The sequence below is a fragment of the Girardinichthys multiradiatus genome, chromosome 7, assembly GCF_021462225.1.
Source record: "Girardinichthys multiradiatus isolate DD_20200921_A chromosome 7, DD_fGirMul_XY1, whole genome shotgun sequence".
NCBI lineage: Eukaryota > Metazoa > Chordata > Actinopteri > Cyprinodontiformes > Goodeidae > Girardinichthys > Girardinichthys multiradiatus.
In genome coordinates, this window is record NC_061800.1 from 26,843,126 (window position 1) to 26,869,822 (window position 26,697).

Sequence of the window (26,697 nt, forward strand, 5' to 3'; positions counted from 1 at the left end):
TTAAAGAGTTATTAAAAGGTTTATTACCACAACTTATCATTTCAAACTTTTTTACAGAACTTTCACATTACAATTACATTGTCAACACAGTATCACACCCCATTTGTAGCCGTTAAGCCCTGGGGAAGGGGGGACCCCAAAAAAACTAAACAAAAATCACAGAAGCCTTCACAAGTCAAGTTGTAAAAACTTGTTTTACATTGTTTTCTTAATTAAGACATAAATAAACAGTAAAATTCTCGCAGAGAATTGATATCTCATGCAGATAGCACATAACAATAAAACCTTAAAAACCACATTTTAAGAAAACAATGTGTTAGCCATTTATAAAACTACACAGTAGTAAGCCAGTACAGACTAAGAGGGAAAAGGCAAACTGACTTTTAAAGTTGAAATTTGTTTATTAAAGTTCCTTATTGATCACAATTCTTCAGGCGCATTATCTGTAGTGTAACTAGAGTAGTTGATGTGATTCCTGTCCACATCTGAATGACATTCATTTTTACACGACAACCCTATTGTGTCAACAAGAGGTGCAGCCTAAAGAGTTTTAACAGCTAATGGAGACAAGTTACTAAAGCCGTACAGTCCTATAAAATCAAATATCAAGAATGATGCATTGTTGATGTTTTTGTTTTACAATGTTTCCTAAAAATGTTCTTGTTCATGGAAAGCTTAAAGTTCTGAAGTGTTTCGTGTTGCTAAAGCCATAAAGACTCACTTGCAAAGCACAGTTTACAAAGCAGGAAAATCTCTACAGAGCAAACATGTTCATGGGACCCTTTAAATCTGGGAGAACAACAATCAACCAGAGTTTAATTTGCATAACAAATGTACAGAAGGTATTTATGCAAAAAACATTAATGGCACTGAATAAGGTCAACATCACCACGGACTGAGGAATGGAAAAAAAAAAAAAAAAAGAGGTACTGCAATCCTACAATCACTGCTTCAGGGACAATCAAATGGACTACAGATGGAATGTTAATGAGAAAACACACAGATATAAGCAGCTCACCTCCATCAGACTAGTTTACATGCAGAGGTGAGCTCAAACATTCAGACTTGCACTATGCCACTACAGCTGATCTCAGCCAAATTTAGCTATGTAATGTTTGTGTCGGCATTAAAAAATCTACTTCTAAAAAGCTGCCAGTGATCAACAAACTCCTGAAAAGTAAACCTGTCATCTCTCAAATATGTGCAAAAGGTCAAAAAATAGAAATAAAACTTTAAAGTAATTGTACATTAATTAAAACAAATGAGCCAGAAAACGTATTGGCGGACTGACTGAATGCTTTCAAATAAAAAATACATACAGCAGGTAAAACAAGTGTTTTCCTCAGTAAGCAGTTTTCAAATGGGGGTATTGACATGAAATTCACACCATAGGTCAGAGAACCAAAATAATCCATGTATAGAGCGAAATCAGAACAATTAACTCCATATATTAGGTTATGAGTAACAAGGTCCAATGACAGTGAATGATTATTGAACAAAGACTTGCAAAAAGCAATAGAAAGCCAAGAAAACAGCTGAAATCTATCAGTATTTAGAAAGCAATCCTCCATTTAAGTAGTAATTAATAACAGCAGGTTTAGTCCTAATTGATGGCCTATGACCCACAACCAAGGTATCACAGAATAAATATCTCGTGATTGTAAAAATCTAAGGGTCCTCTCAAGACCTTTGTAACCTTATTGCTACAAAACAAACTGCACAAAATCTTCTATCTGTCTTTGTTGTGACAGAAAAGAACTGTGCCTGTAAAGAACTCAAATCAGGTTAGATGGGGAACATGTTGAAACAAAAGAACCATCATTTTCCTGATTTGAGGTTTTGTACTTCGGCGCTCGATTGATTTGAGTAGTATTTCTAAACTTCTAATTGTTCCAGAGGACACAGTTGAGGCCAGGATCTGGAAGCAGCATCATTTCATCACAAACAAGCCCCAATCAGGAGCTCCATACAAGATTTCTGACAGAGCTGTACAAAAACCACTAAGAGAGCTTCAAAATAGATTATACAGTCCACTTTTTTCCCCAAAAACAAAAATAATCTACTCAACTGCAAGAGTCTGTACGCACACTCACTGCGTAAGACTCTACAGCTAAAGAAAAAGCATTCTGGAGCTCACTTAAAATGTACTGCAGAACATTTGAACAAGTTAATGAAATACTGGAAGAATATAGTCAGTTTAGATGAGACTAAAATGAACTCTTTGGATGATTTTGCACACATGTTCTGAGGGGAAATGGCCCTGCACGTCACCTCCCAAACACCACATCAGAAGTGAAGTTTGGAAGATCAGAGGACTAGCCCAAAGCATTCAAGATTTGAAGACAGTTTCTGTGAAAAAAAAAAAAAAGGGTAACAATCCCACCTGGGCAATGAGATGTCTTGAAGCCGTCATTACCAAAGAGGCTACTCTACTAAGTATTAAATACATTTCACTCAGCAAACTCAATTTTTTGTGTCTTTCCACTTTATTTCACATAACCTATGAACTAATCTGTGTTAAATATTTGTTATGTGTGGATCGGTTGGGTTGGGACCAATATCCGGTAGAGCATTGCATCTCAACAACCCCATCAGAAATATAATAGTTGAGAAAATGTTAATGCATTAAATTGCTTTTTTTCCCCTGCTGTAAGAGCAATTAATAAGTGAACATAAATATAAAAAACAGGTAAAAGCCACATTATATACATGTTACACCTAAAGTGCTTTTCTTTTGTAAAGAGAAAACATTGCATTTTTAAAAGCAGAGCCTATCAAGTACAAAATTGACCAAACATTGACCCAAACAATCAAGAATGAATTAAAAACTGTATTGTCCGTAAGTGAAGCTGAGAGAGAATCCCTTTCCTCTGTTTGTCAGAAGAAGATGTGTGAGCCAACAGCACTCCAGTGTAAGATGCTCAGGTACAGTTTGGGACGATCAGCTCCCTGAAGGCTGGGACCGGGTGCTGGCCCTCCGCGGCTGGCTCTCCTCTGTGCTCTGCTTTATTGTGCCCGAAGCGGCGCTGGGTGGGGCGGAGACGGCCAGGGTCGTCGAGGAGGAAGAGGAGCTGACCCCGTTGGAGGTGCTGATGGAGCTGTGCTGGATGGCCTCGTTCTGAGGGCTGCTGGGGACGGACATTTCCTCGCAGCTTTCGTCTTTGTCAGAGACTGTAAAGGCATCAGAAAATATTTGGTCACAATGCCCAACACGCTCAAATTGCTGTTTACTTAAATTATATTCTAGCAGATGAAAACCAAAAGGCTTGGGATAGCTTTGTTTCAGGCGCCTAATCACATGCAAAACAGCTATCTGCATGTGGAGTACGCAAACCATTTCATTAATCCCCATAATGCTACTTTTGCACCCTTTTCCTTTAATTAACGCTCCAATGTCAATTTAAACCCACATCATAAGGGTGCATTACATTCTGGGGCATGTGGCAGTGTTTCCCATCCCTAACTGCATTCTCATTTGTTTCTTGTTACCTTGCCAACTACTGCAGCGACAGATGATTACAGCACCTGATTTTAATGATGCTCACACTGGAGAGTAGGGAAGACTTGGAGTCGAAATGCCACCAGCTGTTAGGCAGTTGCCTTGAATTAATTGGATCCTGATGGAAAAAAAGAGACTCCACTCTCATGCTCTGTTTCATACAGGAATAAGGAGCACAATGATAATTAATATGGCTAATGATATGAAGTCACTTGTTATGGCTCTCTGTAATTAATGACTGGGTCTTTGAGAACTTAAAAAAAGATTCCAACAAAAGAAGAGGCTTCAGCTACCGTCTTGCCCTAAAAAACAGGTTTCTTTTTTATTCTGTTTCAGGAGGTTAACTCCAGAATAAATTAACCTGGGGAGTTTGTTTCATGTTCAAGTGATGGCCAGTGTATTTACCATAATACTCTAAATCTCTGCTTCCCGGGGCAGGCAGAGCTTCTTTCTGTCCTCCTGGTTTGTTTTTTCGGGCCTTCGCTGTAAACAGATGGACAGCTCGCGGTGCCAAGTGAAACCGTGTCGTGGCTTGTTTGTGAGGCAGTCTGGGCTATTCCCTTCCACCTGCCACGTCTGGGCAGGACGATGAAGGGTATTACAGGGTCTGGAGGGCGGAGTGGCCTTGTGGGATTTGTAACAGGGAAAACATAGAGCTTGATGAGGTCTTCAGTGGACTGGTCGGAGTTTAATAAAAAGGCTTTACTAATTAGCAAAACAGATTATCTCAGTGACTCCTAAGCAGGGGGTCCTGATGAAATAGGGTACAGTGCCTTGCAAAAGTAATGCTACCTTTGGACTTTTTCCTCATTGCTCAATTCAATGTAAGTCTGGACTTTGACTAGGTCATTGTCACACATGAGTATGCTTTGATCTAAAACATGCCACTGTAGCTCTGCCTGTATGTTTTGGGTTGTCACCTTGTTGGAAAGTGTATTTAGCTCCCATCAACTCTAATCAGCTTCACCGTCCCTGTGGAAGAAAAGCATCCCCAAAGCATGATGCTGCCACTACCATATTTTACGATGGTCATGGTTTGTTGTTTAGGTTGAACAGAGAGTTCACATAGCATTTTACACACCGGCCAAAAAGTTCAAGCTTGGTTCTATTTGACCGGAGAACCTTTCTGCACCTTCGCTGTCTCCCCTACATGGCTTGTGACAAAGTGTGAATCAGATTTCTTATAGCTTTCTTTAAAACAGTGGCTTTCTTTTTGCCACTCGTCCATAAAAATCAAGATTTGTGGAGTCCAAAATGTTTTGTTGTCCTTTCAACAGATTTTCAGATCTCGGCAGCTCCTCCAAAGTTCCCTTGGGCCTCTTGGCTGCTTCTCTGTTTAATGCTCTCCTAGCCTGGCATGTCCCTTTAGTTTGACAGCAATGTCTTGGTAGGTTGTGCCATACTCTCCATTTTAAGTCGATGCATTAAACACTGCTCTTTGAGGTGTTCAAATCCTGGGTATAAGATAACCAAACCTTGGTTTAAACATTTTCACAACTTTATCCCTGACCTGTCTGCTGTGTTCCTTGGTCTGCTGTTCCCCACTAATGTTCTCTAAAAAACCTCTGAGGCCTTTAGTGAATGGCTCTATTTAAACTGAAGATAAATTACACACAACTAGGTGACTTCTGAAGGCTTTTGTCACATAAAATTCCAACAAAATACATTGAAGTCTATGGTTGTCAGGTCACAAAATCTAAAAAAGTTCAAGGGTTGTACATATCTTTTGCAAGGCACTGTATATTCAAATAAACACAAAAGACAGAGGCAGAAATGTAATTAAAGGTTAAATGTATAAAATATATCACAACACAACTTTAGACGTTCTAAAAGGTGGAGTGAAACAAATAGATATTTGACTGGTAAAAACAACAGTGAGGTCTAGAAAGAACATCTAATGGTGTATTAATGGCGTTTTCAAACCACATCCACTATAAAAAGGGTTCTTTTGAAAGATATCATACAGCAAATGTTTGATCTTCCCTTTCAAAAACGTTATTCCAGCCCCTACATAACCCAGATTTTATGTTTATGCTCATAATAAATCTACCTTGCAAACCATAACAACTGATGTATGTGGGAGATACCTCCAAACAAGATAAAAAGTATTTTAAGTGTCAACCTTTACAAACATCCAGAGGGAGAGAGGACATATCTTAGAGAGGAAAGATAGCCACATTCTTTTGTGTATGCTACTAAAAACAATATCTACACTGAAACCAAATGAGCCTTCAACAGCGTGCTCCAGCCTGGAAACCCTGAGTCCCATCATGCACAGGAAGCGTGTCTGTGGGCAATGAGAGATGCATAATGAACAGGGCTGCTTGGCGGACACTCCACAATGAATTTTTTTGCAGTCTCGACAAGGATGCTGCTTTAATGGACTCATTTTAGTGGCAATCACTGTCAACACAAGTCAGGCGATGTGCTCAGAGCTACAGCGTAGAGAGGGTGTGGCATTCTTCGTGTAGAATGGCTCATCTGTGAGGTGAGGTGAGTTATGACCACAAAATCAAAATGACAGAGGCTCTATCTGAGGAAACGAAGAAAAATAGGTGAAATGATTCTAAATGTTACCATGTTATGATGCTCAGCAGAGCGAGCTGACAACAAGAAATTTAAATTAAGAGCCACCAAAACGCCACAACCTTTAAGTGTTGATAAAGATGATCACTGTACGCTGAAAACATTAGGGATACAAAAACAATTTAATCACCACATACAGGTGCAACCAAAAAAACAAGACAACTTTGCTTGAAGAGCACAGACATTTAACGTCATCTCGCAAATGTTTATCTCGGCACCAGATGATGAAAAACATTTCACAAGCCAGCTGTGGCCTCTGGAAGGATGGGAACAGCAGCACCACCCATAAGGATCTAAAGTTCTGCAAAGTTTTACAGAGAATGAACAAGAAAAATAGAACCTAGCAGGTCGATGGTTCTTTCAGCTAAGACATGTCCTTAGCTGGAGCTCATTTTAGACACGTTTCACATGCAGCCTCAGGCTGAGGATAAAGGAACATTACTCACTGTGATAGCCAGACTTCTTCTGCATGACGGTTACAGGGCAATCTTTATGAGCCAGAAGAAGCTGCTTCAGCTGAGCCACTTCGTTTCTCAGCAGGGTGACTTCGTTCTTGGGAAGAGACGCACAACAACAGTGTTAGAAATGGTCTCTCTTCAAAAATGAGTTTCCCACAACAAGACCAGATTTAGACCATCTCATTTCCACGGATTGTTATACAATAGATACATTTCTTAGGTTAGAAATATATAACAGATTTAAATGTAAAAAAAAACAAACATTTTTTTAAAAATATAAATACACCAAGAAATCGGCTGGTGACCAGATCAGACAATTTTTCAGTTTGTTTGGCCCTGACCGGTGACTGGCTGGTAGGGAACTGAAAAATACGATTTTTCTTTTTTTAAATCACTGAATGCACCATACTAATCACCACCAGGTCGCACTGAGAACAACACTCAGGTTACCTCAGGTGGTTAGCTATGAGTGTGGTCTTTACAAATTAAGTCAGAGGAAGCACAAAGATGTAACAAGCTCTTTTACAGGAAACAGACAGAGAGAGCGACACGTTTAGAAGGTAACAGAAAGGTTGAAGAGTACAAAGTTGCATAATTTTATCAATTTGAGCTTTCAACTAATGCCTGTTATGAACCATGTTGGGTTCAGAAATGTTGACAACCTTCTGGAAATCTCAGTTTAGGTAAGGATCTACGTTCTCTAGGAAATACACACAGAGACTGTCGATTTAGTACTGCTAACCATGCTAATTGCTAATATAAGATGCTAAGGAGAGCTTAAAACATCAACATTGCCAGCAATTTGTCTTTGTTTCAAAGTATTTGTTGATCCATGTTTTATATCAACTCCTCTGTAGCACATAATGTCGCTATTGCTCCTAACATAATAAGTCACAGCAGGAAGGCTAAAATATATGTTTTCAGTATTGTTATTTTAACTTCTTATATTGTAGCTCTTAAAGGGATATCTCAAAGGGCCAAAAATCTGATTTCAGGAATCGGACATAAATTTCAGTGCATCTCACATTTGTTTTACTATTTAAAGGCCTAAGATAGCTTCCATGCAGGCAAAGGCTATACCTATGAGATGTATTTTGTCCTCATAGGTTAAAGAATTTTGGCCACTATTTATTAGATAAAATGTGTATGCATTTTCTTTTTTTCTGTTCTGTTAAAAGACTAAATCTCAACCAAACTAACATATAAATTCAGCTTTTTAGTGTAGCTTGACCGAACTACCAGCCCAATATTTGGTTTTGATGTAGTTGCAATCTGCATCTTATGACACTAGATGTCACCCACGACCATGCTCATTAGCATAAGCAATCCTCTCTCTCTCATTTAAGCAGTAAACATGAACAACATGTACATAGAAATACAGCTTATATTCAATTCAATTCAATTCAATTCAAAAATACTTTATTAATCCCAAAGGGAAATTAAATGTTGTTATAGCTCATTTTATGAAGGTTTCCTCAAAGAGCCGTTGTAGATGCTGATGGCTATATCTGCCTTTGTTTCTTCCCATAGGAACAGGCACATTTTCTAGAGCTAATGATGAAATCATAGAATAACATATTCAGGACCCCATTTGTTCTTTAGTACTGTGCCTTATTCCGGGAGTCTTGCATTTCTTCCCCTGAGAAACGACAAACACAAAACAGGGGAAACACTATAATAAATTAATAGAGGATAACGTATAAAACACTGCTTGCTGCACAATAATTATGGGCCTTCACGTGTTACCAACCAGCACATTTGTCAGAGGTGAGCTGTTAGGGTTGTCAGTACAACTTCGTAGAGGCTGCAGAGATTTACACTCCTGTGTTGTAACAGCTCCCAAGAGAGCTGAGGATTTCTGCATGTCGTAAAAGAGAGCCACATTATGGTGAAGGTGACTTTAACTGGATTTAGAGCGGCCAGGGGCCTGCGCAACAACCAGTGGCAGATTTAAGCTCCTTCTCTTCTCCTTTAAAGGACTACGAGTGGCTTAATCTATTAGTCTAAAAGCAGCCAATTTATCGGATTCCATCTGTTTGGTTTTGCTGGTGTTGGCAAGAGTGAGCTATTGTAAACCAGATTAAACCACAGCTGGAAGGAGCATATGTATCACGTGTAGCCAGCACAGTATTTAGAGTGCTTCCAGCATATCTGCTGCCATTTAAAGCTAATATAAACACAGGTGGGCTCTTTTTTAGCGCTCCTTTCCTATTTATTACAGATTGTAAATTTGGGTTGAAAAAAAAAAGTGACGTCGGGAGCATCACAGCCGATTTGCTGCTTACTTTAAAGAAACATTTACATTAAAATGCACCACAGCTACAAGTTAAAGTAAATTAAACTGGACAATGGAGAGTTAAAACTTGTTTCTAACTTAATTTGAAAGTGAGCAAATGGGCCTTGTGTTATACTGGGAGCCCTGAAAAGCTATCTGGTCTGACACCTCATTAAAAAGCCAGTTAAGGATGATGTTAAAATAATTGTGCATCATTAGAGGCAGTTTCGCTGATCAGCTGGGCCATGTCAGCATGTTGTTTTTACAAAAACTGCTCTGCTGATTAATGCTTCGGTATAAAGCGGCCTTTTATATTCTCTACCACATGTTGTTCCCTTCTTTCTTTTTCTGTTGATACCTCCTCTCGCTCACCTTTGCTTTGCCTTTGATCTTCCCTTATTTAAATATAATTGTGGACAGTGCAACCATGAAAAGCTGTAATACCCTGATTTTGTACTGCATATTATTCTAAAGCCCATTTGTTTTCCCCTCCTCCATCCTCTACATCTTCCTCTGCTTTTATCAAAGAAAAAAACCGACGGTAAGCAAGTAAACACCACATTTCATTTAATTGTCTGGAACACCGATGTGCCGCACCCCCGGCTCACATTTATCAACAGAGACGGCAGATAGATGAACTGTTTCGAACTTGTCAGCTTCAGATCCTAATTGCTTCCTGCAAAATGAAGGTTCAAAAAGACACCTTTTCCCTGGGAGATTTTTGAGGCCATTCAGTAAACTGCTGAGACAGAAGTGGCGACACGCTTGTGCGCTGCTGACATCTGGAGGATACATCTTTATTGACAGGGACGTATCGACGTAAAGGGCTCACACTCTCCTGCTGTCACACGGCAGCTCTGCTTAATCGGCTTTAATGACTTCATCACAGCACAGGAGGAAAAATGTGTGTAACATCGGTTAATGATAAACACACACACATATTTATGCATTCCTAACATAAACAAACAGGTTGTTGCATGCAAGAGGTAGGTGGGATCACCTGTAGTTGTGTATTCATGGAGCCGAGGTCCTCGGCCTTCTTTTCCAAAGACTGGACCCACACTTTCCTCTTTTGCCGACAGCGAGAAGCTGCGGCTCTGTTACGCTCCAGGAACTTGCGGCGCTTCTCGTCGGGGTCTTCGCTTGTGGTCCTGCGGCGCCTGCCCCCTGTGGCTGGAGGGTTTGGTGCAGGGGGAGCAGGGGAAGCCTTGAAGGTGAAATTAGGAAGAACATACATGCATGTAGTTCTAGAAAATGGAAAATGATTGCTCATGGGAAGACTTCAGCACTACAGTTAGGGTAACATTTTAAGGTTTTCAAATATTTGTCCTGAAACAATAATCTAAATTTTGGCCACAACCAGACGGCACTAATATCAAACCGAGTCAACGTCAAAAAGAAAGAGTTTCAACACAAAAATCCCTACAAAAGATACTCAAAGCAGTTGTCAAATCTGTCCTTTCATGCTCTGATAATACTGCTTTAAGTAATACCTGTCAGAACTTTAGAACTCAATAAAACATTCTACCACTAAGTGTGATGCTTTCAGTATAAAAGCCGGGTATCTGATAACTTACGGGTGTTTCTGTGGTGGAGGTGGCTGGCTGCTGAAGGGAACGCATGGAGGCTTCCTCTGTTGTAGGCAGTTGAGGAGCCGGAGTTAGGATCGCAGCCGGGGCTGGAGGTGGGGTCGGGGTCGGAGCAGGGGAAGCGGGATTAACAGTGTGGGTTACAGCACTGCTCTGGACCTCGCCGCCGTCTCCATTGGTTACCTGAGGAAGCTGCTGGCTTAGTGTGGCTTTCAGATTCTGCAAATAGAAGAGGACAAATGGTCATTAGACAGCTTAAAAAAACAAAAATTAAAAGCAAGAAGTGGGTCGTAACTGTCAATGTACAGTTAAGGTCACAGTTATTCATATCCCTGGCAGATTTAGATTTAAAATTATTTTTATTCAACAAGGAAGTTTGTTTCTAAAATGGGACAGATTACAAAAATGTAAAAGAAGGATCAATTTTGAGAAAATAATTTTGATTTGTTTTTTTTTTGTTTTTTTTTGCAACTGTGAAGCCATCTACAAGAAGGGACAGAGCAGACTGTACTTCTTGAGGAAGCTTAGGTCCTTTGGTGTTTGCAGCAAGATGCTGCATATCTTCTATAAGTCTGTTGTGGAGAGTGTGATCTCTTCTACCATCATCTGCTGGGGAAGCAGCATCAGAGCCAGGGACTTAAAAAAACTCAACAAGCTGATAAAAAAGTCTGGCTCTGTTCTGGGGACTCCTCTGGAACCTCTGGAGATCATTGTGGAAAGAAGGATTCTTCATAAAATGAAGAACATTATGAAGAACCCTGAGTATCCTCTTCATGAGACTGTCCTACAACAACAGTGTCTTCAGTCAGAGGCTTCTTCAGATCTGCTGTAAGACGAAGCGCTACAGGAGATCCTTCCTGCCCACATCCATCAGCATCTACAACGACTCTTTGAAGAAACCTTCATAATATGAGCTACAACAACATTTAATTTCCCTTCGGGATTAATAAAGTATTTTTGAATTGAATTTGAATTGAATTTTTACATTTTATAAATTATGGCATGTTCAAATTCAAAAATACTTTATTAATCCCAAAGGGAAATTAAATGTTGCTGTAGCTCAATAACATGCTGCTGCACTGGTTTCAGGTTGTTTGCACTCTCTAGCAGCCTTAAGTGACTAGCAGCTCTGTGGTACTGAAGGCCCGTTACAACCCAGATAAAAGCTGTGTTCGTCTCCCCTCCTCATAGTGCTGAATTCCTGAGTCAAGGGAAAAGCGATTTAACAGCCACTCGAGTTAATGTTATTAAATTTCTCTCAGAAAAAGAGAACAATGCTGATGTGATGTGGTGCAGAAGCCTAATTTTAAACTAATATTTTTTGTTTTATCACTGCGGCATGGTAACGTGTTCTGAGAGGTTTCTAGCTTTAGAATAAATTATAACGTTGGACACATCAAACTAACACCTATGTTTTGTTGAAACTAGACCCAAGCCATATGATTGGCCAAACTAATAAAGGATGTGTCGGCGTAACAGAGTTTTCTTGGCTCTGTGGGAACATAAGGCAAGGAATCGAGTAGGACAAAATAAATTCCTTTTTCCGTTTACTCTCCTTTTTTCGAACTTTGCACATTTTGTTTCTCAGAGCTCTAGCTGACTTTTTCTGCTAGTCAAGTTGTTTTTGGAAGACGTTTTCCTACTGGATAAGTCAACTACATCCACCCTGTTAACCTCCATGAAGTTTTTCAAGCAAAAGAGCATCCGGTATTTCTGCTCAACCCAGTTCGTCGCCACTCATCTGCATGGCTATCTGACATGTAAGGAGGCCCATCAAATTTTTGTTATTCTTTCATTTGAGCAAAATTCATTTCTGACTCATTCAGCAACACCAGACATTGATGATATTCCTGTTTATTGACGCTTAATTACACACAGTGTAATTCAGGTTAATTTTCTATCTCTATGGTTAAACTCCAGTCGGTGTTTCTTATATTCCACGGACACATTTATTGGTAATCTCAAGATTTCTTTTATATTTCCAAGCTAAATTCCCATAATTAGCCATCTCAGTTATTTCTTTCAGTCATTTCATTTAATTTATCTTCCAACTAATGTGCTCGTTCAGATCTGTTAAATCTATTACAGCCATACCAATAATAGCGGCTGTGGCAGAAATTGCAGAGGGTGCCGTAAATAAGCAAGATTAAGAATACTATTATAGCTACTAGTTATATATTTAAAATGGGACATTGCAAATAGATGAACATGTATAAATGCCAGAATTAGAAAAGAAAAGGCTACTTTTCATCTGTTCTACATGCTGTCACTGAAGGCTGTGTAGGAAAAGTTCAAATAAAAACTGAACAATGTAGTGAGTAGATCTTACAGCCTTGCTCCAGAGTAGGATTGGCCTTAGCTGCAAAGACACAGAGGACAAGCAAAACTCCTGACCTTATTACTTAGCTGTAACATTTACTAGATACTGTAAAATATCCAATATTTACAGCATATTTGACTACATTTAATGTAGTAAGAATTAATATTTGATTTTTCCTCATAAGTGTTGAGAAAAAATATGGCAGCTGGATTATTGTCTTTATAACCTTATTGATTCATCTTACTGCTGCTAATGGATAGTCTACAGGCTAATAAATCATATGAAAAGCATTACTTCACACGCTGCTTCTGCGTTTAGCTTTTAAATAAAAACACAAGGAGTCTTAATTGTTGTTGGTTAGCTGAAGTGATAGTTACCAGAAGACCTGGTAAAGACCTCATGTTTCTCCTGTTTACCAGTTAGTTTGCGTGACTCGTGGGGTGATCTTTTATATGAACTCCCAGCATCTTTTCGCGGGAATTCTTCCTCAACAGACCGCTGTGTGAAATTCACAGGTCAATTAAACCTTCGGCAAACAAGGTGAGAGTGAATGAGGTTCTCCAAGCAATAAAAAAGCGAGAGAGAATACATTTACATGGCAAAACAGAGCACCACGTTATTCTAGCAGCTACCTTTGCCAGACCAATCTATCTACCAAATTAGTTTATCGTGTAATACCCTTCCAGAAGCTCTTCTGGCAGAAACAAGATATTATTCTCCTGGAATGGCCTGCAGAATGAGGGAAAAGCCAGGCAGATCCATATTTCATCTCTGCCACGGAAACCTCATCAGTGTAATAACCCTCCATCTCATGGGTGTTATTCAACCATCTGCTACTATATTACTTATCTTTATTTTGAAACTAATTAACAGCATAATCTTCTAAATTCAGCAAGTTAATTATCATTATTGTGGTCTTTGCAGCATCATCAGTCCTTGTAAAGTGCCTTCTATGCCGGCTCCCCTCCTCACGAGGGCTGGGTGGGGGTGGGAAGCAGGCAGGTTTAGCTGGGGTTCTGTTTTCTTGATGCGGGCTCATTAGGTGTTTGCTGATGAGCTCAGTGTGGTGGGAGGCGCTGCTAGTGAGAAGGGAAGGGAGGGGGACTGCAGGTCAGGCAGGATTCTGCTGAACAAAAGGTTCCACGCAGGGCGAGGCCGACTTAATGCGCCTCGCCGAGCATGTGCCAGGATGCCCCCAGCTGGCTTTCGTTCATTGCCCCCCCTGCCCCTCCTCCTTCCCGTCAGGTTGGCCCTGGTGATGGCGTGCTGTGCAAAACCATGTCTCTGTGTTTGTCATCTCTGCGCCCCATGATCTTGAATAACTCCCTGCCCCTCCCTTTATTACTCCTGACCACTCAGGATCAATCATTCCCATTCAACATCCATGCTTTCTTTTTTTTTTTTTTTTTACAGTTTAGCAGATAATTTTCCAAAGGCAGAGCATGCTGTGAACACTTACATGATGTTCACAGGTTCGGTGATCCATGCTTTATCACATTGCCACGGAACTTCATATCAGTGGACTTTAACTATCACTTCTATTATATAGGACAACATGACTGCTGTGAAAGTCCTCACCCCATAGAGGGTAACTCAGACATGTTTCTTTAGCACAATTTACTTTCCCAATGTGGATTTCTGAAATCTCAAAGTACTTCTAATGTTCTTTCCATGAAATATATTTGACACCATATTAATTGTTTTCTTAAATGTCATTGTTGACAGCAAAAAAAACAACTATTTTAACAACACGGTAGAAATAAAGCTTTCTTTCTCTATAACAATGGAACAATAAAGGTCTTTAATAACTAACTGAATGTTGCTTTGGGTTAGAGCACTTGCTGTAAAACAAGGTGTTGCAAAGCAGAAAGAAAATCATTATGGTCTTGACATTTCAAATGGTTTTTAGCAACTTAAATTATGAGTTTGAGCCATAAGCATTTTCTAATTGTGAATAGAAGTCTCCATAGCCTCTTTCAGATCATACTCTGAACTGCAAGGGACAATAATGGATTACACAACACAATAATTTACTGATCCATATAGAAGCTGCCCATAGTCTAGAGACTTTTAAGGCACTTTCAACCTACTTATACTCCTAATAATCCATTCTGACTATTGTACCACAATTTTATATTTTTATTTTATCACAAGTCAATCAGCTGGAGATCACCGGCCACCTGCACTGTCAGAGCAATCAGGTGTGACTACGGACCCGAAGGGGAGTGGCTTAAAGGTCCAAGCATTCACCTGGTTATCTTTGTTCTTTCTGTATGTCCTCCAGAGCGGCAGACAGGAAGTTAGCTGACGTTGTGTATCAAACATCCTATATCTGAGTCAGAATCCCCCCCATGGCTGAGCTCTACATGGTGATCCTGATGCAGGCTGCTTTAAACCATTAAGTGCTTTAAATACAGGTAAAATTGTTGTGCTCTATTCTCAGCATCTGCATCAGATTCTGTGGGTCATCATATTTCTCAGATCAGACAAACACTGGAGAAATCTTGCAATGCCTCTGCTTAGTGCACATCTGAAGACCTGTGCTGCTTTGTTACATATCACTACGTCACACTGGTTCTGCAACCCTGCTTCACCCCTTCCAGTTCATAATGGTTACAATTTGGGAGTACCCTCTGAGATGGATCAGGGAAATAATATTGGTTGGTTGACTTCAACCCCCATTCTGTGTTGAGACCTTTCAGTTGATAACGAGGTGTAAAGAACACTTGAGAATGACCTTAATGGTGCTTTTGACTCTTTTTCCCTCATTAACAACTTTCACTCTGAAGAGTGTTGCTGTCATCAATGTGACTGGCTAGCACTAAAGTATGGCGTGTTCACTCATTGCTAAAAACCTGAGTTTTGAGTTTTCAACCATCTGGTTAGCAACCAGGGCCAGTCAAGCTCAAAATCATCCAATACCAGTCATCAGCTAATTCAGCTAATAGGTTCAACTCTAGTTTTTAAAACTTTGTTGGGAAAGCTCTAAATGATCACCTTTGTTATTTGTAGTTAACATTTTGCCAAAGATGGGACAATATATTGTGTGACATGTCTAATAAATAAATAAAACAGATTTTTGATTATTAGAATACACAGACCCCAGATCCAAATGGATTGGCAATTAAAGAAAGGGGTAATTAAAGTCTTACGGTGGGAAAAAGGCTAACAGTCCTATTATTCCCTTAATGCTAGAGCCTCTCATTACCTTGGTTGTTATCGTCTCCCTCAGATGGGAAATAACAGACACAGCATGGAAATGATATCTGATGTAAATGAGTTAATAAATACCAGCTTTGCTTCTGATTGGACGGGTTGAGGTTGTGGCGAGGCGGGTCCAGGGATTCCAGGGATGGCAGGCACTACGGTGACAGGTCTGACAAGCTGACAGCAGAGACACAGACACCGATCAGACCAGAGAAAATTAGTCTACTGCGGGAAAAAGCTGGATGTCGCCCCCCTCCACCCCGCCCAGCAACACAAACATTCACAGCTATAGCAGACTCTCAGACCCCCCCCCCATATCTCAGCCTCATTAGGTTGGATGGCCTGTTATTTTGTGGAGGCAGCGCCACATGGAGATGCAGCGTGCACACTAATGAACCTCTGCCTGCCTGAGTGAGAGCATATGGATGGGGAAGCTGAGGAGAGGATGGAGAGACATGAGTCAGAAGACCAGATTCAGGCCTCTTCTCACAGCCGCTGACAGTGAGATAGTGACCGAGGTGAGGAATACGAGAGAGAAATGAAGGAGATGATCGAGGGAGAGGAAGCCCCACTGGTGGCTCATGTTCTCCATCTATTTCAGCCCTTCTTTACTTGTCAGAGGATCTCCGTATCCCAACAGACAGGGGAGATAGAGGCTTTTCCCTGCTGTGCCACAATCAGGAGATCATCTGCCGCTCAGCGTTCCACGCAGACAATCAGGACTAAAATGTACAACAAGACAGGCCTCCACATGAGGGAGTTAACAATATTCAGACCACACCTCAATTTATATTAGCGTGTGACTGTCAAATTTTTTGTTCAACCTTTCAACTGTGGCAGAGATCAAAACTTGGCTGTTTAATTCGACAAGGATAAATCTCTGTAACGTTTCCTGGCCTGAAGCCTTCAGCAGCTTAGCCACATCCCACTTCTTTCCAACAGGGACAAACTGTTTTACTTGTAAGTATCATTTCACTCAACCGCTCATTCTCTGAGCCAAATCACAGGAGCGAATCCCATACAGCCAAACTGCACGACAACAGTAAAAAAATGGAAAATATTTCTGGGAAAGTTTTCTGTGTAATTTTTCAGTCTAGATCATTTCAGATGTGCAATTAAAGGGAAGGACTTTTAGAGTTTCAAACCAGCTGGTCAAAGTTCAGGGTCAATCGGGCTGAAAAATGATTCTGGTCACCACCTCATTTCTTCATGGGTGTCTATGGTGCTTTCATTGTTTGCAGAAAGATCAAACTCTTCAGTTAGGTACTGACCTGTCACTAGCCAATATCATAAGCTGAAAATCAGCTAATTCCAGGTACCAGCTGATTTCTCAGTGAATCTCTATTTAGAAACTTTATTTGTTCAGGGGGTTGAAGTCAGCGATTTTTCAGTGCAAAATACAGAAAATCCGAAAGATCTGATACAACACAGAACATAATTTCTACTCCAAGTCTGACTCTGTGAAACACAATTTGTGCAGAATATTCTTGGTAGAGCACTCACAGGGATTGTAGTTGGAATATGTACACTTGAGCTTGTAATAGACGCAGGTATTGCAACTGGCATGGTCTGGCCATTTGGCAGCTGTAAAAGCACGGGGAAGGTGCCAGTCACTGGGCTAAAAGAGAGAAGAAACCATATTAAAGTAAACACACACATCTGTGCAACTGATACATAAACAGAATAAATATCCTGAAGCGAAAGTTTGTTTTCTTTTAACTCAGATTCTGCAGAGTTATTGTCAGCAGTCAATAATTTACGTGCAGTAGACAGCGGTCCAAGTCTCAGTTTAAAGAAAGACGTGCGGTTAGTTCAAACCTTTACACAGCTGTTTCATTTGCACAAGTTGGTTATTTAAACTGAAGATCATGCTAGTTGTCTATTAAACAAGGCTGGTTAGGTGACAGGACAGATAAACTGATGCACACCAGTAGCTGAAGCAGTGTCCTGCTAAGGCTAATGGGAAGCTAAAATAAACAACACAAGATTTACACAGAACAGTTTCTCTTAAAGGTTTTTCTTAAAGACTTTAGTGTAAACAACCATCCAGAGCAAAAGTAACAGCAGTGTAAAGGTTTATAAAACAGAATTAACAAAATATGTTAGTTTTTTTCCCAGGGCCTGGAGATGTTTTAGGATAGTGGCTTTAGCACAGGTCCCCCCCTTAATTTGACCTGTTAGCTTAACTCCTCGGTCGTAGGTTTTTCTTTAAATTAGGTTGACTCTGGTCATGGTCTTCTATGGGTCAAATACTGACTGCTAATAACTCCACACAACCTCACTTAAAAAGAAGTCAGAATGACTTCTTTAAAGACAGGGTGAATAGCAGTTTAATATTATGACATATTTAGATGACAACTGATGGAGATAAATAGTCTAAAAGGAAAGAAAAAAAACAAGTTCTGAAAACTGTCTAAAATGCAAATATCACAAACATTGAAGAACTTTATGACAAAAAAAGGACTTCACGTGAGAACTGACAAGTTTGATCAGTGTTGCTCATACAGTGTTGTTTCTATATATGTGGCAGATGCAGAGAAACCAACTGAGTTTGTTAACCTCTTCCTGTATTCATTCCAGTTATGAATATTTCCTACTCTCTGAATAATACTGAACTCAACAGCTGTTCTACTTCTCATATTCAAGAAGTATTCTTCAACAAAATAAAGGAAATGTACAGGGTTAGCAAAAATGTACATACTTAGCTTCATTTTAAGGATCACATACAAGAAGAACGCTCATAATTTCTAATAAAAATAAACTAACTTTGAGGTCAGTTATATTTTTTGTACATCTTATGCAAAACATTCAAACTTATGATGTGTCTTTACAGAGTACTGATCTCATTTCCAATGAAGTACATTTGTTGGGAGGGCTCCTATCTTTTATACAGTAACTGCAGCATGGTAATTTGCTTGTGCTACAACAAGATAAATGTCATTCATTTTGGGCTTTTACTGACTTCTTTGGATCTTTCTTTTTTAAAGTTGGAGTATTTCTACAATAAACAAATTGCTTCAAAACAAACAAGGACGAGGACCAAAATTTACTATTTAATTTTAGTATGGATTTGTTTTCAAATCCTCTCAGTGTCAAAGCCATACTAACACGCTGCAAATACAACCCGTTTTTATTTTCAGTGAAATGTCATTGTGCTAGCTGCTCTTTGAAAACACATTTCTGGATTATTTTTGGTTGGATATCTGCCACCTCTTCTCGGCAGAATCGCTTTAAATCGGTTGGTTTCCGGGCAATGTGTTTTCCCAATAGGGTTGAGGTACGCTTCAATGCTGGACCAGCATAGTGGTGGCAGCATGATACTGCCACCACTATGCTGGTACAGCATTGTGGTGGTATCATGGGGCTGTTGGCTGCCAGTGGTACTAATGCCCTGCATGAAGCAGAATAATTAATATCACATTCATGACCTTTATGGAAACTTCTGAATGAAAGACTAGCTTTTCTGTTTAAACTCAGTTGATTTATTCAACTCTGCCTGAGAACAAATTTGGAATAAAAAAGAAATTAGCTGGTGCTTCACCATCACTTCCCCCGGTCAGTTTTAACTTTTTATCTTTGTCAAAGAGCCAAAGATAATGAGGGCATTCAGTTGAAATGAAGTGCTTCTTAATAAAGATTAAATACAAGGCCATTCTCTTTCAATCATTCTGATAAAAAGTGTATATTTTAACTGAACAACACTGATTTCCTTTTTAATAGATGGAACATATTTTTTTTTTTGCAACTAAACAAAAACTTTTTTCAGAATGCAAACAAATAAAAGAAACAAGCGCATGCCTCATAAAATACAAGCTTACCACGATAAATTTGATAAAATCTAAGATGTTTTTAAAATGGACGCATTTTGTTACTTACACTATAGGCCTATTAGTGGAGGGGACTTGAGTAATAACAGAGCTAGATGTTGGCGATGGGAGAGCTGGCTGTATTACAACATTAGCCTCTGTGGTTGCTAGAAGTACATTGGGAACTTGAAGGGATGCAGGATGGACTATAGTGGATGTTGGCAGTGAGGCTGGCTGCAAAGATAAGTCCTGAAAACACCATACAAGACGATAGCTGCAGGAATGCGTCATCAACACCAGATCAGTTAATTGTACACCTTTGACACGTTGGAGTTACTCCTTTATCAGCAGTAGAAGTAAATCTGCATTGGTTCTATAGTTATCATTAAACACATTCTGTGTTAGAATTAAATGAATTAAAATCTAAATTGAGAAAACTACAAGTTTCAAGCAGGAATGTTTGTTCATAACAGTAAATCCACAAATTCTACATCAGGTAATTTGATCAATCAGGAGATCATCACAAACCACAAATCAACCAGGTGTAGCATTCTTTAAGCTTTACCTTATCATCACTTGTAGTGGATTCAGGATGAGGCAGGGGGCTGTCTCTATGTGCGTCTATAACTGTGGGTTCCTCCATTTTGTTGCGTATGATGGGTGTAGCAAGAGGGGACAAATCCAGGGGTAACTGCACAGGAAAAAATGAAAGAGAACAAAGATGATCAGAAAAAGTACCACAAAGCCACAGAAGTAAGATGATCTGCAAGCAAGTTCAGCACCTTTTTGATGTCATCTTCCGTTGCCTTTTTGAAGTCATGATCAAAAGGACTTGCAAGTTCATTAAAGAGCCCGACTTCCTCACAGTTCTTCAAAAAGCGGGTGGGTGTAGGAGTTTGGTCTGCAATGGACAGAATTTTCAGTTACCTGACTTTAGGCTAAAATACTTTCATTGCATCTAATTAGCCTAACTGAAACTGGAAGACCAATCACCTGCAATGATGAGATTGTCATTTCTTGCTGGGCCAAACTTCAGGGTCATCTCATGTTTGTGTTTGTGGACAGCCAAATGGTCTTCATTAGTGAATCTCTATGTAAGGTAAAAATATATATATGATAAAGATGTTGTAATGTAAACAGGCCAGCTTATGCTTAAAGACAACAAATTACACTGGAGCACAAAACAAAAAGAAAACATGTCTACTTGGCTAATTTTTATTGTAACACTGATACAGTGCTTCTTAATATAAACCAGAACTCCATATGGTTTAGTATATGCTTAATTTCAGTGCTTTATATTTTTCTCTAACATTAAAAGATCAATGACCAGGCAAAGTGCAGCTCACTGGCTCCAGATCACTTGAAACGTCAATAATCTGCAGACTGAGCCCAAACTGTTCAAGCTTTAATGCCACCTGAATCACGTACAACCCAAATCCTACTTTGTTTTTCTATACTAGTGGTCAACAACTGATATAAAACTGAACTGATCACAAACCTACAGAACCTACTATTGACTTTGAGTAAGTTTTAAGTCAAGCCTGTCGGTAGCAGTACCAATGGCAATTATTGGCATCCAAGTATATAGGAGTAAAAAGCCCAAAAATAATAATGCAATACTGCAATAATCTGTTATTGCAGTAGTGTAACCTAACACTAAAGAATTCAGTGGATGGTGAGTTTTTCTAAAATCAGTATCAGTGGCACCCCTAACAATTAAATGATTAGGTGACTTCTGAAGGCAGCTGGTTGTGTTTCATTATTTTAGGGGTGTCACTGTAAAGATGTCACATATACACAAATATACATATATATACACACACATATATATATATATATATATATATATATATATATATATATATATATATATAAATTTTAACACTCCGTTTTTTGTTTTACCATTTCAAATCCATCACTTTGTGTTGCTCAATCCCATGAATCCTTAATAAAATACACAGATGCTTGTGGCTGTAGCGTGACAAGATTCTGACCAAATGAATGCGGAATATTAATATTTTGCAAGCCATTGTTGTTTTAGATTAAAAAAAAAAAAAAATTTATTATAACAGTACAGGCTGTAGAGAACAGTTTCAGATTATATCTATGTGGAAAGGGAACAAAACTGAAGTAGATTCAATTTAGCAGTCAAACTCTTCCATTAACCATGCAAGAAAAAAAATGATAATAATGCTTTAGTTCATATTGTAAGGTTTTTTAAAATGCTTATTAAATGTTTGACACAAATCTGCTCAACTTAGTTTTGTACACAAGAAAAAATATTTTATTCCATTTATGCAAGACATTTGGAGATAAGTTTGTTTTATGCTGCAGACACCAACACTTTTTAAGAGAATGTCTAAATTGTCTGTATTTTCACCCATAATTTAACGTTAGAAAACGACTCGTTACACTTCTAATTTTACAATTGAATAATAAACATAAAAAACTTGACCTAAAAATAAAATTACTCAGACATTTATATATTTGAATAACATGTTTAATGACTGAAAACTAAAACATCTTACCTGTCCACACCCAGGAGCAGTGCACTGGAAGGGTTTATCATCACTCATATTAAGGAGTTCCTTTTACTTCGACCTATAAGACAAAAAACAAGTCTCGCCTAAAAAGGGGAATACATTTAAACGGCAAAGTTACCGTTTATAAAGGATCAGAGCTGATACTAATAAGTAAATGAATGCTGCATTGATTGTAAAGGTGAACGCTCTCAGGGGGAACTGATCATTTGAACAAAGCCTTATCGATAAGGGGCGGCTGCTGTGGTTATTTACACCTCTGGTTCTTCATAGGAAACGTAAAGATATTTTCATTCAAACACGGCAGTTAGTTTGTGCTGACGGCCGTTCCATGTTTGACCTGCAAATAAAAACACTGCGCTCACACAACAGCTGAAAGGATGCTACAACATAGGAAGGGTTTATTCGTTTCCAGTCGCTTCCATGAAATTGCCTTAGCCCTGCGTTGACACACAACCGTCGCCATATTAGAAGCTAACCATCGCTGTAAACATAGGAGACGTCAGAGTCTACTTTAGCTCCGTTTTTATTTCACCCAACGCGAGTTCCTCGCGGTCACACAGACGTTGTATTTTGACGCAGATGAAAACACATCCGTTATAAGTTTCAGGTCACTTACCCCCTCTGCCACAACCCTCGACTTCTAAAATCCCACGGTTTATCCAAACTATCGCGAGAGCAAACTGACGTCTTCCGTAAACGTCACACTCACGCGGGATCAACATTTTTATTGATTCAATGTTGCAGATAGGACTATGCCGGGCCATTTCAATGACTTAAAATACCATCGAAAAGTGTATTCAACTCGTAATATATTGAGCAATTACAACGTGATATATTTCAAAGGTTTATGTCTGTTAAATTTGAGGAATATCGCTTATGGGTAATCAAACCCCAAACGCGGTGGCTCAGAAAGCTCAAATTTTACATAAAAACCAATGCCAAAATAATGTTAAATACAGAAATGATATGAATTATCATTTATGTGAATTATTCCATCAGCTGTCCTTGACACACTCCACAAGGGTTAGCCACAAAAGGCCTTTGCTAAATAAGGCTACATTTAACGGATTGCTGCGAAAGTGAACTGTGAAGCAGACTATTCGAGAGTTTGGAGATTTACAAGGCGTAGACTAAGAAGTAATTGCTTCACATATCCAGGACAACTCACCTTCCTGAATCAGACATCAGAAGCATCTTACCTGGTCTAAGGAGAAAAGAGATGAGGAGCGCAGAATCCACGTTTCTTGCGTCCCTTAAGGTTTTAAATTAGATGTTTTAGGAAGGCATGTCATCTTCTGGTGTTGGCTCACTTTGCTTTAAAAAGTCCAGATGCAGTGCAACCATCTTTAATGAAATTTTATGGCACGTCATGCTTCATAGGGCTCCATCTACCAGCAGGACTTACATTGCAAAGAGTACCAAATTTGGTTTAATGGCCATGGCATCACTGTCTGATCAACCAGCAAATTGGTCTTATCTATACTCCATAATTTAAAGTACTGTCGAGAGGAAGATAAAAGCCACCTGGCCCAACAATGCAATGAGCTGAAGGCTGTTACTGAAGCAACCTTGGCTTAAAACACCAACAGTGGCACATACTGATGACCCCCATGTCACACTTGATACAGTCATTTGTGCTGAAGCATTGACTGAGGATTGAGGGAATATGCAGTGCTTTTCAGTAGTCTAACACTGCTTTATTAATAATTATGTTTTATTAATCCCAATATCCTAATTTCAGGAGAAGCTGTATTATTGGGTTTTTTAGCTGTGAGCGAGAATCATCAAAATGAACAGCAATAAATGCTTGAAGTTTTCTTTAAAAACAGTTCTACTCAAACATTACCTTCAAATTCATTTTGATGCTTTTGACTATGAATTGCAGCTCTGGGGTCTTTCACTAACCATAAAAATCCTTGAACACTGGGTGAGTTTCATTATTGATCAAAAGTGAAGTGTTTCTAATCTACCATTGCCAAGCTAACCAGTGAAGCTCGTTTACTATTTTCTAACCATTGTAACACTGGAGGGGAAGGAAAAGGAAACATTTAACTTCATTGAATCATCTAGGTTTATTCAGTGCCATATACAAAAGCAAGTTATCGCTTGCCATCTAATTACAGTACTAACTGCAGCTTAATGTTGAAGTCATTAAGGTGGACCCCAAAAAGCTAGGTGAAAACAAGGCTAGTTATGGCAGATCTAAGCAAATCCTTCACTGAAAAAGATGACATTCATGAAAGTTAATCGCTTTCAGTTTAGACAGTGTGATGTTCCAGACAAAAGTAATTGCCATTATTAAATAGTCAAATCCATGTATTTTAATTGTGTAAGATCTTACATTTGTACAATACATGTTTTGCTCAATTGGACAGCGTCTGAAAGACTTGAAAAATGTACATTTCCATGACACCAACACGGAACAATTTTGGTAGCCACAATAAAATATGTAGTCACATCTGTGGAAAGAAAATGTTGCAGGGGTGGTTTTACATAGCAAACAGGATAAGGAAAGCGACCATCAAACAGAAGAGTCCCATAGCTTCAGACAGGGCAAACCCCAGGATGGCATAGGAGAACAGCTGCTGCTTCAGAGATGGGTTCCTGTAAACAACAAATCACCTGTAAATCAAGACATCCACAAGTGTGCAAACTGCTACATATGCCAAAATTAAAACCCACCTGGCATAGCCAATAATGAGACTACCGAACACGGTCCCAATTCCAGCACCAGATCCAGCAACTCCGACTGTGGCAGCTCCAGCTCCAATAAACTTGGCAGCAGTGTCAATATCCCTGCTGATGGCGCTGGTTTGGAAGCCTCTCAGGGAGACCTGGGTGAGGGGACTCTGTGGCATCACAGCAACAGTGCTCTGCAGCAGGTAAAAAAAAAAAAAATCAGTCTTTAAGATAGCATTTAATAAAAATGAAGGATCAAAGTAACAAATATGAGCAACCAAGCACAAGCCTGTTCAGCATTAAACATCTCAATATGTAATAAAAATGTTACATCCTGAACTAGAGTAACAGAATGCCTGATATTGCCATCAACATACTTTAAAGCATCATAAGATCATTAAGTCACACGATTACTTGACTTCTCCCAGCCCTTTTCATCACAATGCAGAGAAAATATGATCAAATGTTAAAATCCAATTTCAATGTAAACAGCCTGTGCAAAGTTAGCATGCTTACCTCTGTTTTGGCCTCAGGTCTGGACAGTACAGAGGCCGACAGGGGTCTGTAAAGAGCCCGGGAACCGGCACGGACCTGCAAAAACAGAACGTGAAATTTTTTATTTGATTCGTTTTAAATAGGAGAAATCCACTCCAAGTTATCACACACAAGTCCATTTGAAACAAACCTCTGATGTCAGTAATCCACAACAGCTGACAAATGTAGCATTGACAGAGTATGCCAATATTGCTTGTAGTAACAAGCACATTTATTTAGCACTATTAAAATGACTTGGGTTTCCATTGGAGTAGAATATATAAGATTATATATTATTGGAAGATCAGGAATCAGCAACATGACCTTGGAAACTAGAAAAGTGTCTGTGCTACAAACACCTGAGAGCATGTCCAGAAAAGCTTGAAAATATTCATCAAATCCATTACATGGCATGTGAATGATTTTATTCCTTTCGGCACGGTGAGCTAAATTAGGATAACAAACGGTTTAAATGACCTTACTCCCAAAGCATTCACCGACGATGTCCGCTAGTGGTAAGGGCAATTGCAATGCAACATTTTAACTTAAAACCCCCCGTGTACCTTTTCCTGAAAACGTTATTTTAATGCTTTAAATCCGTGAGCGCCTTGGCTAGGTTTAGCATTAGCTGGCGGCTAACCCGCCGGCCTAGTCGGCGGATACCCTTGGCAAACAAGCTAGTCAAGTTCAATCAGAGGCCCACTGGATAAACTGCAAATATAGGCAGAGCACAGCGGTTCGGGCAGACACAGAAGACTTTAAACTCACCATAGCCGGCGTGGAAACAAACTTTGCACAGGCGTACATCTTGTATTTTAGGTAGTTTTAACCGGTTCGGTCAAATCTGGTAGAAGCCCGGGTCTCTCTGAAAAAGGAAGAGCGGAGAGAATTAAGGTCAAACGAATGTAAAAATGCCCCACATACAAAATAAAGACATTCAAATGTATATTCAGATCCATCCTGCATGCTGTTCTCACTTGTTAAATGCAATGAGAAGCTAAGCGAGAGGATGATTGAGGATTTAGGGAGATATGCTTTTCATTCAATCTGCCATTACAGACTTACCGACTGCAGAGGTCGAACCACAGTGGAGGAGAGAGAGCGCCTGCGCGTTGTGATGTACAAGAGGCCCGGATGTGAGTAGAAGGTCATTTCATAAAAACTTTATTGAAAATTAACACGGGACAGAGCAACAGAGCCA

General features: G+C 39.4%; 2 protein-coding genes across 7 annotated transcripts; both read right to left on the reverse strand.

Annotated features, from left to right (window-relative positions):
* Nucleotides 1–22,964, reverse strand: atf2 (activating transcription factor 2). 5 transcript variants are annotated; one of them, XR_007039044.1, is made up of 13 exons: nucleotides 22,900–22,964; nucleotides 22,269–22,341; nucleotides 20,734–20,830; nucleotides 20,523–20,641; nucleotides 20,306–20,431; nucleotides 19,811–19,989; nucleotides 17,438–17,552; nucleotides 16,019–16,111; nucleotides 10,396–10,626; nucleotides 9,819–10,025; nucleotides 6,532–6,637; nucleotides 3,526–3,617; nucleotides 3,037–3,171 (listed from the first exon to the last, which is right to left on the reverse strand). XR_007039044.1 is itself a non-coding variant. In XM_047370947.1 (12 exons), exons 2-12 carry the CDS (start codon nucleotides 22,314–22,316, stop codon nucleotides 2,942–2,944), a joined length of 1,551 nt encoding a protein of 516 aa, XP_047226903.1. In that variant the 5' UTR covers nucleotides 22,317–22,341; nucleotides 22,900–22,964; the 3' UTR covers nucleotides 1–2,941. The 5 variants fall into 5 exon arrangements, 3 of the variants coding, with proteins under 3 accessions (XP_047226903.1, XP_047226904.1, XP_047226905.1); XR_007039043.1 differs by having other exon boundaries at nucleotides 3,490–3,617; XM_047370947.1 differs by lacking the exon at nucleotides 3,526–3,617 and having other exon boundaries at nucleotides 1–3,171.
* Nucleotides 22,965–24,336: 1,372 nt separating this feature from the next.
* atp5mc3a (ATP synthase membrane subunit c locus 3a) lies at nucleotides 24,337–26,617 on the reverse strand. Of its 2 annotated transcripts, none has more exons than XM_047369824.1 (5): nucleotides 26,562–26,617; nucleotides 26,265–26,361; nucleotides 25,479–25,553; nucleotides 24,966–25,156; nucleotides 24,337–24,887 (listed from the first exon to the last, which is right to left on the reverse strand). In XM_047369824.1, exons 2-5 carry the CDS (start codon nucleotides 26,301–26,303, stop codon nucleotides 24,773–24,775), a joined length of 420 nt encoding a protein of 139 aa, XP_047225780.1. In that variant the 5' UTR covers nucleotides 26,304–26,361; nucleotides 26,562–26,617; the 3' UTR covers nucleotides 24,337–24,772. The 2 variants fall into 2 exon arrangements, with proteins under 2 accessions (XP_047225780.1, XP_047225782.1); XM_047369826.1 differs by having other exon boundaries at nucleotides 26,474–26,576.
* Nucleotides 26,618–26,697: the final 80 nt, after the last annotated feature.

Excerpts from the sequence above, each read along its gene's own strand:
- atf2 (XM_047370947.1), bottom strand. The coding sequence starts at position 22,316 with ATGAGTGATGATAAACCCTTCCAGTGCACTGCTCCTGGGTGTGGACAG. Across the intron at positions 10,627-16,018 it reads TCCAATCAGAAGCAAAGCTG|AATCTGAAAGCCACACTAAG; the intron begins GTATTTATTAAC and ends TTCTATTTGCAG. Across the intron at positions 6,638-9,818 it reads CCATGAATACACAACTACAG|AACGAAGTCACCCTGCTGAG; the intron begins GTGATCCCACCT and ends TCTCTTCCCAAG.
- atp5mc3a (XM_047369824.1), bottom strand. The coding sequence starts at position 26,303 with ATGTACGCCTGTGCAAAGTTTGTTTCCACGCCGGCTATG. Across the intron at positions 25,157-25,478 it reads GACCTGAGGCCAAAACAGAG|AGCACTGTTGCTGTGATGCC; the intron begins GTAAGCATGCTA and ends TACCTGCTGCAG. Across the intron at positions 24,888-24,965 it reads CTCATTATTGGCTATGCCAG|GAACCCATCTCTGAAGCAGC; the intron begins GTGGGTTTTAAT and ends TGTTGTTTACAG.